This window comes from Poecilia latipinna, unplaced genomic scaffold (assembly GCF_001443285.1).
Source record: "Poecilia latipinna isolate Pla-1442-1.1 unplaced genomic scaffold, P_latipinna-1.0 Scaffold4303, whole genome shotgun sequence".
In the NCBI taxonomy this organism is placed as follows: Eukaryota; Metazoa; Chordata; class Actinopteri; order Cyprinodontiformes; family Poeciliidae; genus Poecilia; species Poecilia latipinna.
The window spans coordinates 9,704-26,428 of NW_015116919.1; the positions used below are offsets into that span (position 1 = coordinate 9,704).

A 16,725-nucleotide genomic window follows, 5' to 3' on the forward strand; every position below is an offset into this window, starting at 1 on the left:
TGACAAAATGCTTGCAACTGTTCATCCTTGACAGCACCTGTCAAGGATGAACATCCAGTTTATGAGGTTGACAGTGAGTGATCAGAAACAAGCATTGCTATAATACTGACTTTCACACTCTCCTTATTTTCTTCTTTTGCAATTACATCTTTAAATCTCAATTAGGAATCACTGTTTTTGGCTCTATTCAGATCTGCAGGACTGCTGCCAACAACATTTTCTAATTTTCTGTCAGTTTTCAGCAAAGTTTGGCTGCAAAGGGTTGATTCATGTAACCAGCTTAGTCCAGAATAATGGCTGCATTATGAATGCCATCAAGTGACATTTAAAAGTTGGTCACAGAGGATGAGCAAGCACTAAAATCATTACACGGATGACCCGAGCTGCCCTCCATCCTCAGCCCACACATTAATTCATCATTAGAGAATCAGAGAGAAACTTGGCGCTTTCACTTATCTTTTAACAATGTGCAATTTAATTCCACTTCCAAATAGCAAACGTATACCTTATGTGTAACTTTGTAGAGATGGACGACGTGTAAAAAAAAAAAAAAAAAAAATTGTGCTTTAGCACAATTAAATTCTCAAGAACAAAAAAAAGACTGATTATGTGCAGAAAAGTTCAACTTTAAGAGTCTTCGATTCCCCGCTTCTCTTCTATGGTTTAAATAACTAATGGCTGTCACTGCTTGGCTCATTTAGGGAAACTATTCTGGGGACAGAGTTGTTCAGAGAAATGGGAGTGCTGGCACATGGATGAGAGGAACAATGCTTATGAAGAACATGTCAAACTCAAGCCTACAAGAATTTCTTCAACTTCATTACAGTTTTTGCCACTGAAGTGCTGGAAAGTGCTAGGTCTCCTAGTTTCTGCGTGTTAAACAGCATTTCTTCTGACTCATGCAAAGCACTATTCACATCTTCCCTTTATTAACTCGCATTTGGTCTAGGGACCTTACCATCACTACCATCTTCTGTTACAGATGCTATGATTCCTCTGCAACTTTAAAAATCTGTCCTCGGCTGCATTTTGCTAGCTTCTTTTCATGCTTTTTCACATATTTTCTCAGTTTCGAACATGGAAATGAATGAAAATATCATGAGCAACAAGCCCACCAGAGCTAAAAAAAAAAATAAAGACCAAAATACCAAAGGGATCGGCTATTGTCGTGAACCGAAGAGCAAAGCCCGCCGTCAGAAAATAAATTAGGCAGTGAACTCATAGTCTAAGCGTATAGTCAGAGAAAGGGTACACACTGTGTGAGCAGCTGGGTGCCGCATCAGAGGAAGCAGCTGCCTCTCATCATCACATGAGAAAAATAAAATTCGCCCCCTCCCACATACCCCCAAGTCTGTGTCTTGAAACCAGAAAAAGCTGCAGCTACGGCTGACTGGCTGCAGCGTGCCTCGATGGTGAAAGAGAGATTCCAGGGCAGCTTTACTGGCAGACATGTGGAATATAATCAGCTGCGCTGAACAATGGCAGCACATCCTCAAACATTCACAAGAGAAAACAGAATGCCTGAAATTTCACTGAGATATTTTCCTTTGGAGTAAAGGAATGTGATGCTGCTGAGGAGTAAAAAAAAAAAAAACCTGAGAAGCAAAGTGAGCTTGCAGGGGCACAACCTCTGCTGCAGAGGAAGATAACCAACAGAGGAAGGTGCCAAAGCATATTTATTCAAGCGCTCTCCTCACAGTCTGAGGAGCTGACACCAACAATGTTGGGCTTTGACTTTCTGAGTCTCGCTGAATACCTGTTACATTCCTTTTTTAACAGCCTGAAATACTTCCATGGTATTGGCGTCTGTAGCAGTATGAGGAATGCATGACATGTAACTTCATGAAAATAAAGCCGTCCGTCAAGATCGACCCACGTAATAATACAAACATCAAATGTATTACATTTGCAACATTTAGCAGATGTTCTTAAGTAAAGAGGCTTAGGGAGCTGCTCAGTGTTCAGGATGAAGACGCCGACAGTAAACGTGAGTCATCCGAGTTGATTCATCTCTCTTTAGTGAAAGAGCTACTTCAAGAGTTGCGAGATGGGCAACATACACTGCCAGAAAGAACGCAGAGTGCATTAAAATGTTCAAATGTATTTTTATCCACCGAGTCGAGGTAAAAAGCCGAGCATATTTTTCTTGCTTTGGCTCTTTTTTTCAGACATTGCATTGTTTGTTACATATTTCCTGCTGCAGTGGGCTTGAGGCAAATTGATTTCTTTTTTTTTTTTCCCCACCCCAAGAGTATTCACTGAATCAGAAGTAAATCTTTAACAGAACAACGAGGGAAGCTGAAATTAGAGCCATCATCCTTCTAGTATTTTATGCAAAAAGACGAGAAAAAAAAATACATCAGTTGAAGTCTCAGGCAGGATTCTGGTCACTTAAATAAGGATTTAACTGCAACAAAGTGGTCTAGATTATATTTACTCACTTTTCCTTTAAATAAATTCATAACTTCATTTTATTTTACTTATTCGTAGTAATTTAGTTTAAACATTGCTGTTGTGATTTCGCTTCACATCCTATGCAGGGATTATTTGTGGTAGCATTTATGTTTCATTTTACATCCAGACACGTTTATAAAGCAAAGACTACTGAAAAAAAAAAAAAAAAAAAAAAATAAGTGAATTTGAGCCTTCTTTCCAGAACAGGTGTATGGGGGGAGGGAGAGGGGGAGCAGGTCTAGCACTTCCTGTTTGCAAAGGTTTATGATGTCATTGATTGCATTGCCAGATTCAACCCAATGAAGGGTTTTCTATTTTTCTACATTTTATTTCTTCACTGTAAAGTAACCTTTTGAACTGTACTGTATGAAGTGTTTTACTTTGACGCAATTTAGTTGAGCAGACAAGATTGTAAATGAGATTAGTATTTTTTTATTTTTATTTAGATTGTATTCTTCATTAAACTTATTCTCCAATGGTGCAGACTGATTAGGTTGAGTTCTGAGTAAAACCAGTAAGATTTTTGGCAACTGGGAGCTTAAAATGGCAGAAATGAGGATGTCATTAAATAAAATACACCAAGAAGAAATTCAAAATATCCTCCAATGCCTTCCTCGACACTTGTACTGCGTTAGTTCTTAAATTTTTCAATCATGCACTTAATTGTTCTGTATTAGATCTTCAAAACTTGGGATGTTGCTTTAATACAAGCTGAGACAGTTAAGCTTGTATTAAACATATCAGCTTTATTCCTGCGTTTCTCTTCATGACTTTGTTCTGTGATAAACCTCTGCATTCATCACAGAACAGCTGCAGTCATGGGTGAATCTATTCGCAAATTGCTGGTAAACTGCACTGCATTTCACTTAGGCCTATCAGAGTAAAATAGGCTGAATGCAAATTGTATCCATGCCTAAAAAACATTTATGGTTTTCTTTCATCTCGCAGACAAAATATTTCACTATAAACACAATAGTAAAATTATTAAATAGACATGGAAATGAAAAATTCATCAAAAAAAAAAAGACAATAGAGCTGACAGTAATGCTCAAATGCAATGCTTGTCTGAATAAAAGCACATTCAGCTGCTTTTTAAATATGATAATGTATATGGAGTGAATAAAAAGAGGAAATGTGACAAAATGTGAAAAGGTTTAAGAGGTAGAAATGCTCCTTCCGGGGCTCCGTGTTGTTGATAAAGTCAAATCCTTTTGGTATTCTAGATTGTTGTCCACTAGACGCTGACCGCCCTGCAAACACAGAAGGTGTTGGCAGTCCTTCAGCTGGTGCTAACAAATTGAATAAAGGGGAGCCAAAGGTCACCGAGATCAAAGCAAGATTGCGTCGTCACAGCACCGGCGCCCAGACTCCAAACTCCAGACCTTGACTGCCACTGTCCTGCAGCTTTCGGATGCGTCCCAGCTACAATGCATCTTTATCAAATTAATGGTTAATGAGAAGGCTTTTTTAAAACTTGCCAACATACCAGGGAGGTAATTCATCCTTCGGAGCAGGGATGCATCCAAAAGTTGCAGGACAGTGGCATTTATGGGCTGGAGTTCCACCGATCTGGAACATGAAGGTGTTTTTACACACTTCTGACAGCTGCACAGTTTGCTGGTTGTGGAGGTTGAGTAGTTGCTAGCTCTACTTATGAGAACAGGACCTTAAAGGCTCTTGGGTTGGGCAAGAAGGTGAGAAAGATGTGACGTCTCTCAAACCTTTCAGACTGTCATATTTGATGGGATTTAAAGCAGCGCTAAGGGTTTCGGAATAAATGCCATGCCGCATTATCTTCAGGGGTGAGCAAGGTTGATTTTGATTTGCTCCAAAAACTTGACATCATTAAGGACAGCCTGTCCTGAGGTGACAGCTGTCCACCTGGTAACACGTCTTCTTCAGCTTCCTGTGTCAGCGCTTGCATCATCATAATTCGCATAAGGTCTTCACACTTTTCTTCGCTTCTGAAAACTTTGAGACCCATCACTATCCAGTGCCTCAAAGTGTGCGACGAACGGAGGGGCTGCTTGTGTCTGCTTTACTTTTCATACCTTCTTTTCCTGCTCCACTTCTCTGAAGGTGATGGATGCTCTTGAAATCCGCAGGGACAGCCAGTCATTTGGCCCTCAGGTAAAGTGAATCACCCTGCATGACTGTGCTTAGGGGCTGGGGAGTGTTACGATTAGAAAGTAAGCGGTATGGCAGTGAGTTTGGGCCGTGTTCGTGACGTTTCAGGGTCGCATTGTCATGCAGCACGTAAAGCAGCCTGCAGGTCACACTGTGGGCCGGGGAGCAGCCGGCGACTGCCGCTATCCATTTGAGGTGACAATACGCCGATGTCACAAAGTCCTGGCTGTGGCTCTGCGGCGCTGTGCCTCTAGGTGTGCATTTGTTGGTGTCAGGAAGGTTTTACAGCCATCTGCACTCCATCAACTCTGGTGCTGCTCACATAGATCAGGTAAGAGGTCCAAAAATATAACCGTGTAGCATCACAAGAAAGTGCTGTTTGTTGTTTATCCAATGCTTCGCAAAAGTATTTCTAGCACTTTGTACTTACTGGGATGTTGCAACTGCTAACTTTACTGGATTTTAGGAGGATTTTATGCAAGACCTCTACAGAGTAGTGCATAATTAGGAAAGGGAAAGAAAACAAATTTTTACAATTAAAAATCTGGAGAAAAAAAAAAGTAAACCAATTTGACATTCAGTGCAACCAATTTCTTTCAGAAGCCACCTAATTTAGGAATACAATCCACCTGTGTGTGATACAGCTGTTACGTTTCTTGTTCTTATGGCACATCCTCAAACTACTGACAGGTTTGATGATGAGAGCAGAAAACAAAGAAGCAGCCGAGAGGTTCACAGCAACTCTGCAGGAGCCACAGAGATCTACAATTCATGTGTAAATAAAAAACTGACATAAGTCGTCCAGCTCCCAAATCTGGTCTTAAAAGCATTGCTAAAAAAAAAAAAAAACAACAAAAAAAAAAAAATTAAGTCTTGTTTGCCACAAACATGTGAAAGAAGGGGATCTGACCAGGTGATATAAAGAAAAGCAACTTTCTGACCTACAAGCATCATGTTGTGATGGAAACTGATCCGAGGCAAAAATAAATTGAACTAAATAAAGACAAATCAGTAGAACCTGTGAAAATGTTGGAGGAAAACTTGAAAAGAATAAATTATTCAGCAGAACAACAAGCATGAACCCAATGCCAGCAATGTAATATATTAGTAGACATTATGAGTTAGAATTTTTTAAAGTTCAGACTGAAATCCAACTCACCAAAAAAGGAGAGAGGAGAGGAAAAGATTTGCAAAGCTTGTGGAGAGATTACCTAAAACACTCGGAGCTGTAACTGCAGGACTGAGCGAATACAACAGCAGGAGACTCCTCAAATTTTTATTTGTAAAAAGAAAAATATATATATCTTTTCAGCCACGTCTCCTTTGGCTTTCACTTTACATCAATACAAAATTTGGGGTATAAATACTTTAGCAAGGCACAGTAAACCGCAAATGTCACCCTGCATCTGAATTGATCATCTCAACGAATCCCTGTGCACCGTCTCATCCTCTGCCAGTCTTATTTTTCCCCCTTTGCTGCAGCACATTTAGAACAATTGTTGTTCCTCACATGTATTGTTTTCAAAGTGAAAAACAAAGCTTTGAGCTTTAAAAGATGGTCTCCAGCTGACTACAAACACAAAAGATGGAGGTTGATGCTCTCCACCACTGCCTCTGCTGAGCAGGCTACCCTTCAAACGTTCAGACAGCCATGAGAAACCCCAGAGACCATCAGTTCCTCCTCTGTATCCTGCTCTCACTGCAGCTGCTCCTCTACAATACACACACACACACGGCATTCATTTCATACTAATGTCCTCTTACTATGCCTCCCTTTTTCACCCAAGCATCTGGAGGTGAAATGGATCTCAGAGGGGGATAGAAAACAGGAAGCCACAAAGTACGGTTAAAGCAGGCTCAAAGGCTTCCAGGAATTAATTGAAAGCAGCTGGATCTTGATGTTTACCAAATTACTGCTTATTTTTTGCCATATTATGAGTCATTCAGAAATGCACGGTATAGACAAATTAACGTGAACCCCTGCAGAACAGCAGCTGTGCAGTCAAATTAAATGAAACTGGAAATGATGATTGTTTGCCGAGGATGTGAGCAGTGTTGGCTTTTCAGTTTCTCCTGCTACAAATGTGGCAAAAGACAACCCATTTCCTTTTTGCACCATTAAGAGACAGGGTCATCCTTTTCTAGTTGTATATCACATTAGCATATCTCAAACACTTGTCATTTTAAGTTTGTTGCAGTCACAACTTTTGGCGTCGGCCATGTTTAGCAGTGTTTAAACATTTAATTGTTCCTTCAGGTATAGGAACTTTGGTCGATGACTTTCTCCAAACCTGGGAAAGCTAGTCAAGTGACCGAGGTTCAGCTTTAGCCTTCAAGCCACTGACCTGAATAAGGATCCACATTTACTCACCAGGTCTCAACCATTAATTGCATCTACCTTACAAGTGATTTGAAATTTCAGAGAAAAATGATAACTGAAATTTATTTCAGTTATTAGTCATGCGAGGTCTGCTAAATACTACTGGATCCATTTTAGTCAGATAAGAGTTTGACACTCGGATCAATTTGGCATGAAAAAAAAAAAAAGGGAAGCAACTTCTGCCCATTGTTAAGTACTGTACATGTGGACCATTTTCTCCAAACACCTAGGACATGAAACGTGTTCTAGCTGCATTCCAGTTGTCAAAATCTGAACCACCCTGTGAAGTCTAATTTCTCCCTGGAAGCAACTTTGACTAACCCAGTTACAACCTGCAAGGCTCACTTTACACCTCAGGAGTTAGATGGAGTTTCGCTACAAGACAACGGAGCCCCCTCTAAAAATGTTACCTACAACTAAAGTTTTTGGAAAGTAAAGCTTAAAATGTTTGAGGTGCTGCAAACAATGCTTTGGCAGCACCATGAGCTACTAGAGCGTCATTACCTCAGGTGTGATTAAAATCCAGCTTAGAGTTGACTGGACCTCAGCATAAGACTGTGTAGTGCAAGTGCTGATAACTGGGTCGCTTGGGTTTAACAGCTTTAAGAGGCCTTTCAGTGACATTCCCCCTCCCATAAATACAGCATGCTTCACAGGAGGTTTTACTCTGCAGGCAGTAGAAAAGGTTGACACTAGACAAAAAAGGACCACATGATTGGACCCTCGCTCTACAGATAAATATGGGCAGTTTTCGCATTTTTTTTGCAAGCTGTCTTGCTAAACTTTGAGCCGTTTCGCTTTAGTGAAGCTTGATCTAGTTGAGGCACATCGCTTTAGATAAGAGGGAACAAAACATAAAATCTTAGACTCTTGTAACACATCACATTTGAAACATAAATCTTTGAAAACACAATGCTGCCATCTAGTGGTAAAGAGTCCACAATGTTAGAGCAAAATAAAGTTTTATTGAATTACCAAATATATAAACATACAAAAAAATCACAGCATATGAAAAAATTAAACAGCTGTAGACCCCTCAGAAGGCACAGCAACATCCTGTAAATAAAGCAGACAGATGAAGTAAACTCCTTACACGATGTCGCTCAATGAGACTGCAAGTCATCTCACCGTGTTCACGTCCTCGATAATGACACCCCTCCCTGAAATATCAAGATTACTTTCTGTATCGTCTGAGGCGAATTCCTCACTGTCCGTCTCTTCTGTGGTGGTCTGAGAAAGACAAAACCCTTCAGGGTCAACATATCAGACATCTACAAATAGCTGAATAACTTTAGAGTTGTGGCCGTTTATTTAGAGGCATTGGATTTAAGCTAGTCAAGAACACCAGCTAACATAGGTGTCCAATTATGGTAGTCAACTAGTGTCTGGCTTTTCTGTGTTCAACTCGCATTAAAGGACACATTTCTACAAAAGTCAGACTGCAGTTATCTAATCACGTGCATGTGTTGGATCAGCAACACATGCACAAGGCGACACCAATACCAACTGGCCTGACATGTCAATTAATGAAAGCTCATATGAACAAACCTCGTAGTCAGGATCATTTGAGTAGTCATCATCATCTGGAAGTTCCTTAGAAAGCGCAATCACCCAGGATGGCTCCTCATCGTAGTCGTCGTCAAGCTCATCTATTTTTCTCTTGCTGCCTTTTCCAAATGGTTTAGTAGGAGAAACGCTGACGTCTGTTTAGAGAAAATGCAGAACCACCTACAATAATCCATAGCGTCACAGGTAGATGAAGCTCCACTCATGAATATACTGGTTGAGTAAAGCAACTATCTGAAGCTCATCTGCCTTCCAGAAAAATGCAAGTAAACTAGTCATTGCATGAGATTAAAGTAGCTTTTACAGCAAGATGCCCCTTTCAGACAGATTCAACTATACACGTTTCATACATGCAAACTGAAAAAAATAAATTCTACCAATTATAACAAGCTTTATATTGTACAGGTAATGAATGGGTGGACTCATCAGTGCAAGATAGAGCCATAAGCCCTAGCTGGCCAATACTAGAGTGAATTGTAATGAAAATATATAGAGCCACTAGTTGAGAACAGTGTAAGCCAAGGTTCTTGCACTTAATTTAATTTATTTCCTAGATAAACTTAGCATTTCATGTGAACACTTTAGAGCCAAAGATGATTTTTAAAAGCATGAAAACTTGTAGAACCAATCTCTAAGAACAGATTGGTTCTACACCAGGGGTCTTCAACATGCAGCTTTGGTCAAATAAAGTGTAAACATAAGAAATAAATTCCAACTTCAGCACAGAATTTAATATAGCTTATATCTTCAAAGAGTTTGTCATTTACATAAAAAAAATATATATATATTCTTAATTTTAAAGCCTATGCAAAATTTTGACATGCTGAGGTGGTAGTTGGAGTAGAAACTCAATTAAAACTGGCAGGTCTGGAGCCGGACGTCCATGTTTTAACGTGAAAACAAAATGGGCTACTTACCTGGGGACAACGAACGCCCAATGCTGCGGGACACCGGGTAGCCCAGGGCGGCCTGCGCCCAGCAGGGCAGGATGCGCAGCAGCAGCCGGGTGAACCGGGAGAGGCGCTTATGGCCAGTGAGGCTGTGACGTGCCGGGCTGGAAGCCACGGAGCAGGAGAGGCTTTTCAGCTGAGGCACCCACACAATTCCGCGGAAGACCCTTGCCTGGAGTCGTGCACAGAGTTAGTCCACGCCCGAGGAACCTTCCCTCCTTGTTGGTTTTGAAACAAAAACTTACAACGATGCTGAAAGGCCAGAGGAGGCCGCGCACAACAGAGCGAAACACGCCGTCTCTCCTCACCACTTTGCCCTACAGGTGGAGACACAGACGGGGAGACGCGCCGAACAAACGGACTGATCACAGACACATGGCGTGTTTCAGAGTTTACCCTCACCTCAGAGTTCTCAGGCTGCGCCACAGCGTCCCCGGAGGCTTCACAAGACATGGTACTGCGGGACAAAGCCTGGACCTGCCGGGTCTGCAGCGAGGGAGAGACGCTCATGAATATCACTGAGAGTTTTGGGGCCTAACATGTATTTTTCTGTTACGTCGATGTGGCCAATGAGCACCGACAAACGCACCTGGTGTAATCAGGACAAACCAATAGACACGTCCAGCTAATTAACGCAGAATGCGGAATGTGGGCCAAGTGTGCGGAACCTTCATGTTTTCTGTTTTATCATTTAAAGGAAAACGGCATTAAGACACACAATGTTTAGCAAATGTTTGGATTTTTTTTTTCAGTCAATTAACAGATACTCCGAAAAATAAAATAAAAAATAAAACACATTTGCCAAAAAAATAAATATATACATATAGACAAATAAGGCAAAAAGTGGAACTTTTCAAAGGGTTTCCACCCTTTCACATCTGGTTTAGAACTACAACAGCATTTCAGATAAGAAACATTTTGCTGACAGTCAAACATCACAGCTGTATTGCTCAACTAAGAGCATTTATTTAGTATTGCAGTGTACAAACATAAAAAAAGGAAGTGATGTAGACATATAGATTAGGTAAGGATATTTTACAAAGATTTTGCAACTGCTGTTCATGTGGTTTGTTTCACATTGAATGAACAACAGATACACATTTACATCTATTTCCACCCAAACGCCAACTTATATTTTAGCAAAACACCCACAAAGTAGTTTAATTTATTCCTCTGCACTTGGAAGCAATATTTTTAAAAAGCCATACATTCTTCTGTGTGGGACTATTTGGTTTCTATCAAAATAACAAATTTTTTCAACTCCACTTGAGTAATCCCTCATTGATAATGAAATCTAGCCCTGAAACATTTCTATCGTAACAAAAGTGTTGTGGTCTAATATCAGATCACTGCTTCGGGGCTCGAGAGGCAGACAGATGCTGTTCCTGCTCTTGTTGCTACTTTGCATTTGAAGAGCTTTGAGAAACAAGTCCTTAACCGTGCTTCCATACGAGTGCGGCTCTCTAATTGGTAACCATTTCCGGGTGGAGTTTCTGTCACGTCTCCGTATCCTTTTATGCGTTTGAAGAAAAAAAACCAAACAGGTGCAACTAGATGAATATAAAAGCCTCCTGTTGCCCCGCCTTTTGTCAAGCTACAATCAAACCTGCGCAGCGGCAGTGGAAGACCCTTACAAAATGGATAAGCAACCAGTGATGAGAACATTCAGTTTTGGTGCTATATGCAGTGGGAGCAAAGCTTCGGGTGATCTCTCCACAACCAGGAGGCACAGCGGCAGCAGTGCGGGGATCCGGGCCCTGCTGTGGGCCACCAGCAGCGCAAAGTCCTTTGGATGCTCCACAGACTCACAAACAAGCCGAGAAAACATCTTCGCCAACATCCTGACACCTGATAGCATCCCACAGTTTACCATACCAAGTCTGTCAGTACAGACCAGTTTACGGTCACTGGACAAGGAGGCAGAGGACAATGAAGCAGAGTCAGAGGGAGAATTAAGGAGCTGTGGGGCTAACGTCTCTTCATCTTCATCCTCCTCCTGCTCCAGTTTGCTGCTGTCAGGCCGCAAAGCTGAGCGGTGTCTTTCAGACCCTTTAGCCAAGAGGAGATCTTTCCGTCAGCGGGACGTACCATTTCCTCCCTCCAACAAAAGCGCCCTTTACTGCCTGGACCCGACGAGTAAGGCCGCTCTGTCCCTGCCCCACCTCACCAAGGTCACCACACCATACGGCTTTGTGACTTTAAGCCAGAGCCCACAGATGGCGAGTGAGGAGGCGCTGCTCTGTCAGGCCGGATTGCACCGCCTATACAGCGACAACAAGGCTTCTAGTGCCGTTTGTGCTTCAGGATCCAACGCGGCGGTCGTCAAAGGGGACTGTTCCCACCTGTTAGGAGCCAAGAAGAAGCCATCCAAAGACTTTCCTGTTTCCCAGGGCGGAGAGAGTTCACTGAGAGGAGAGCCGCACGCTTCCCCATCCGCCTCAAGTTCTGCTTCCTCTACGCCAAAGCCACCAGATAAGCTAAAACGACGCTTCTATCACATAATAAAGAAACATTTAATATAACACACTGACAAAAGAAGTTTGACTTTCAATGTCATTTGTGTCAACTGTGTAAGCTGGTTAAAAGTATGCATTTGATTATAATATGTGTCGTTTCCTGCAGCTGTAAAACGTAAAAACCTGCATGAATAATTGAGTCTGACAAACATTTCTGGTCCAATTGAGTCCAAATTTCAAATAGTTTAATTCATTAAGAGATAATCCTCTATTGTGATCATCCTTCATCAATGTACTGGTGCCACTGGCTCTGAAACACGCCCTCAGCATGATGCATCCATCACCATGCTTGTGAGTTTGTATGGAGTTCTTTAGATCATGTTCACACTTCCAAATATTCTCCAGTTTTTGTTGTTGTTGTTTGTTTTGTTTTTTTACATATTTATTCTGAACATATCAATTTACTTTCAAGAGTGAATGAATGTTTGGGTTAAAAAAAATTTGTGCGTAAATACAAGTGAGTGCTCCAGAAAGGACAACTATCGAAAAACACTCATCCGAATTGGTGTTGAAATGGGGAAATTAGGCTGACATTAACTATAAAATGCTCTCCCCAAACCTCTGGCCTTAGGAAAATGTGTCGACTATGTTTGAATTTCAAGAATAGTGGTTGAATTTGCTTCCAAAAAAAAAATAAAAACACGTTACTGGCTACAAAAACAAGTTTCAAGGAGCAACAAACACTTTTAGTTTCTCTGCTTTTCTACGGGACATTTGACAAAGTATTAGTGGGAATGTATGTATATTTTTGACCCGAATGAATGGGAGAAAATTCACTGTAAATGCAACTCAATTCTTGTTTTGTAAATTCATTGATGACATATGTTGCATAATTATTCCACACCTGTAAAATAATGGTTCGAATGCATCATTAAAAAGAAAGAAATCAAAACGGTAGCACGCTGTATTGCTGTATAAATCTGACTGGATTTATAGTTTGACGCCCTGATGGGCCAATCTTCAGGCTACCTGCTTCAGTTTGTATCAATGTTTCCACAGTCCCGCTTCAGCGATGTGTTCAGAGAAACCAGACCTGCCCCTCTCACGGCCGAAGAGGTTCGCTGAAGAGGGTCTTAATGTTGATCACTCGATGCGTCCATCTGCCACCCACTCACCGAAATGTGGAGGATAAATCGCACTGTGACGCAAACGGCGATGGAGCTGCTCCTTCAAACACGAATTTAAATTTATAATCTCGCTACTATGTGGTTTGTTTATTTGCATGACGTAAAAGGTTTCTCCTGAGTGCTTCTGGGTAATCAAGGGTTTTGGCTTTAATGAAATTCAGCCTCTAAAGCGTTTACAAAAGCAGGAGCAGGCAGTGAGGAATGAATGGGAGACAAAATAATGGATGTTTAATTTCTGAGAGCCTTCTAGTAATCAGGAAGAGAAAATTCAGAAAGCAGATTCAGTATGCAGCCCAAACAAATACAGAGCCTCTAGAAAAACACAATAAAACGGCATCTGTGAGCCCATTAATATTCACACCTCTGGTCGAGTTAAATCTAAACTTGTTTTTCATTCAGCCAGGAAATTTGTTTCTAGGAAATGAGACAGGCATCGCTCAAACGACAAGAAAAACAATATAAAATAAGTTTTAAAAAACAAGTGTTTCAATACATTTTCTTAAAAAAGTAATTTAAAAAAGGATTTTTGCTCATGCAAATAGCAACTGAAAATGTATTTATTCATTAGTTACATTTTATTTTTGGTGATGAACCCCAAATCTTAGAGATTGGAAGCATCTCCTTGAGCTTCAACCACAAGTTTTCTATTTAGACTTTTGAGTTTATTAATATTTATTTTATGTGTAAAACTTTTCCCTTCCAAACAAATGAAGTCTTTCTTTAGTGTTTTTTAGTATGTGCCAAATAGTATGGATCCACCGTGCAAGGGATGAAATTATGACTTTTATTATTTTTTTACACTTTTTCACATTATTGCAGCAGCAAAGTAAACTACTATGCAAGAAGGACCATTAAAAAGAGACACTGCTGTGCAATAAAGCTATGCATGAAATAAGGTAGCTGAGAATATCAGAGGCAACTGAAATTTCACATTTTTCTTTGATTGTATAAACAAGTGAGAAAAAAAAACAGTAAGAATACTTAAGCAGAAAGACATCTGCTTTAACTTTAACTTTAACTTTGCACACTGCTTTCGTGCACAAATGATATCCAGACAGAGAGAAGGAACCATCATCTAGTCATAATATATATGACATCAGCATCAAGTACTAGAATCTGATCATGTTTTACTCCAGAGGAGGAGGACAGAAATAACACCATGACTAGTATGTTCAGTGGAAACAGGAATCGGTCATACTCTGCCAGGATTCTGGTCAGTCAGAACAATGCAGTGTAATTCCTGTTGAGTAAAGCAGGTGACTGAGAGCGATTCTCAGATTTGTGAACTCCGTCTTTGTTTCTGCTCTCATATGGAAGTGAAAATTCAAATGAAAACGAATCACGGGAATGTTATCTCCTTTTTTTTTAACAAGGGAGATTTAAATACCAACATTTTGATATTGTTTTAGTCTTAAAAACCACAACTGTCTTTTTTTAATGCGACTCCTAATGCAGGAGTGTAAACAGATGTTGGTCTTCTTGTTTTCTCTTAAAAACCGAGTAAAGAAATGCAAAAAAAAAAAAAAAAGTAACAATAAGCTATTATTCAATTTTATTGTAGTTATTTACCGATTTAAGGTATTTAGAAAACATATCTGGCTAAGAAATAGAAAAAAAAAACCATTCTATTCATATTTCTGTAAGCAGACACTTAAATGTGAAACCACCATGTGGCTGTTGTGACATTAGAAGGCACTGTCTCTTCCGTACACCTTGTTCTCAGAGAGCAATGCGGCAGATTTGGCTCTGTTAAATCACCATTTAGACTCAGACATGATTAATAATTAGGCTACATGTCATTGCAAATTCTCACACCACACTGGTGCTGACCTGTCACCAGGCAACACGTCAGTTTGCTGTGAGATGAGGATGATGAAGATGATAAAGGATGAGAGACATTCAGGGGAGATATGTTACCCAGTGCTTGTTCTCACTTTACAGGATGTGCTGTCACATGCTATTATGGCTTAAATACAGTGAGATTAAAATGATTTAAATTTCATAGGTAGGCTGGCTGGCTAGATTATTATTAATGTTTTAGAAAATTAACATCCTTGTTATCTTTCCAACTGATAGCCTGTTTCATTTGTGTTTCAGTCCACATGGACACTTGTCTCTGCATTTGATGTAACTTTCGATTTAGAGACAAGTCAAGGTGAATAGAAGAAAAAAAAGTGCCTCCTAAAGTCTAGACATATGATAGGCACCTGCTAAGAAATGAAAACAAAAAGAAAAATGTTGGGGGTTTTTTGTTTCTCTAACCAGATATTTTATATTTCTATCATCTCAAATAGGAAAAGAGTAACTGAATTAAAACATTTTCAAAAAAAAAAAAAAGGCTCATATTTTGATATCATATTTTGTCTTTCAAAATAACCAATGTTTATCCACGATCACGCTGGGACATGAGAATAGCTGCAACCGGAGAACTTAATATAGCTTGGCTGTTGTAACTCAAATAACTCCTTCGCTCAGTTTTGAGAGGACGACATAGCAAAAGTGGTGCAAAGATGTTTTATGTGATGCTGACAGGATACAGGTGTCATCTCATCTGTTAGGATGTCTTCACATGGCCTCCAAATCAGCTCTTTGTTCTGCTCTGTTTATTAGAGGCTGTTGCATGGCTTGAAAATGAGGGTGCACCAATCGCCCATTACCGATGTGGTGCCACTGGTGCCTTGCAGCAAGGAAGTCGTAGGTTTGAATATCTGTTTGCTTCTATAATGCCCTGTGATGGTCTCCTACTGGGAAGAGGCACCAAAAAGCCCCCAGGCTGGGATTCAAGGCAACAGTGCTACAAACTGCACCTGCATGCAGTCCTAGTTTAATACGTGATCAGTAGAAAAAGGTCATAGAAGCATATGAAGTTGATGCAAAAGCCTGCAAAACTAGTTCTGTAACGTCACATGAGCTTAGGATGAAACACCGGCGAGCTGCACCTGGGAGAAACAGACAGAAACGAGCGCAACGTGAAGGCGCTCTGTTGTAACTGCTCTTCCTCCTTCTGCCGGCGTTGAGGTTAGCTCAGAGAGCAGCTTTGCCCTCAGTACAGAGACAACTCTTCCGGTGCCAACCTCAAGCTCTGACGGAAACTGGTCGCAGTAAGACGTCTGCCGAGCAACACCTTTTAAAGACGAGTCACTTTGAAATACGCAACCATTCAGATGAAGTAGTAGGAAGCAGAAACTGAGGCAGACAGGAAGTCTTTAAAAGAGACGGTGAGTTGGCCTCCTGAGCTTCTAGTGCGCTAGAAGTCAGAGGAGGGAGATGCTGCTGAGGTGAGGGGAAAGGATTGAGGTGTTAAAGCTCAAGTTCCTGATGGCGTCTGCTTCTGGTAGCAGAGCGAAGGATCAGCCTCCAATACTGCCTGTCAAACAACACAGGTAAGGCCAAAGTACTTATCAGACTCTCATTAATAAGATTTTCTTTGAAAAAATGAAAAATGAAAAAAAAAAATTATTTTACAATAGTTATATTTTCACAGATCATTTGTCATTGTATGTTCAAATATTTTTGCAGTGCATGTTCTTACTTGTAGGGGGGGGGGGGGGAAAAAAAAATTTTTTCAAAAAAAAAAAATTTTTGCTAGAGGGGGGGTTTCGAGA

The 16,725-nt window shown here is 40.5% G+C and overlaps 1 protein-coding gene across 2 annotated transcripts; it reads right to left on the bottom strand.

The window, feature by feature from the left end:
- Window positions 1–7,906: 7,906 nt before the first annotated feature.
- LOC106942471 (uncharacterized) lies at window positions 7,907–10,018 on the bottom strand. 2 transcript variants are annotated; one of them, XM_015025752.1, is made up of 6 exons: window positions 9,880–10,018; window positions 9,723–9,794; window positions 9,445–9,649; window positions 8,510–8,664; window positions 8,102–8,191; window positions 7,907–8,017 (listed from the first exon to the last, which is right to left on the bottom strand). In XM_015025752.1, the coding sequence occupies exons 1-6, from the start codon at window positions 9,985–9,987 to the stop codon at window positions 7,979–7,981; spliced, it is 669 nt and encodes a 222-aa protein (XP_014881238.1). In that variant the 5' UTR covers window positions 9,988–10,018; the 3' UTR covers window positions 7,907–7,978. The 2 variants fall into 2 exon arrangements, with proteins under 2 accessions (XP_014881238.1, XP_014881237.1); XM_015025751.1 differs by having other exon boundaries at window positions 8,090–8,191; window positions 9,880–10,017.
- Window positions 10,019–16,725: the final 6,707 nt, after the last annotated feature.

Coding starts and splice junctions, on each gene's coding strand:
- LOC106942471 (XM_015025751.1), bottom strand. CDS start 9,987: ATGAGCGTCTCTCCCTCGCTGCAGACCCGGCAGGTCCAGGCTTTGTCC. Junction 9,795..9,879: donor CGCAGCCTGAGAACTCTGAG/GTGAGGGTAAAC, acceptor CTCCACCTGTAG/GGCAAAGTGGTGAGGAGAGA. Junction 9,650..9,722: donor TCTGGCCTTTCAGCATCGTT/GTAAGTTTTTGT, acceptor GCACGACTCCAG/GCAAGGGTCTTCCGCGGAAT.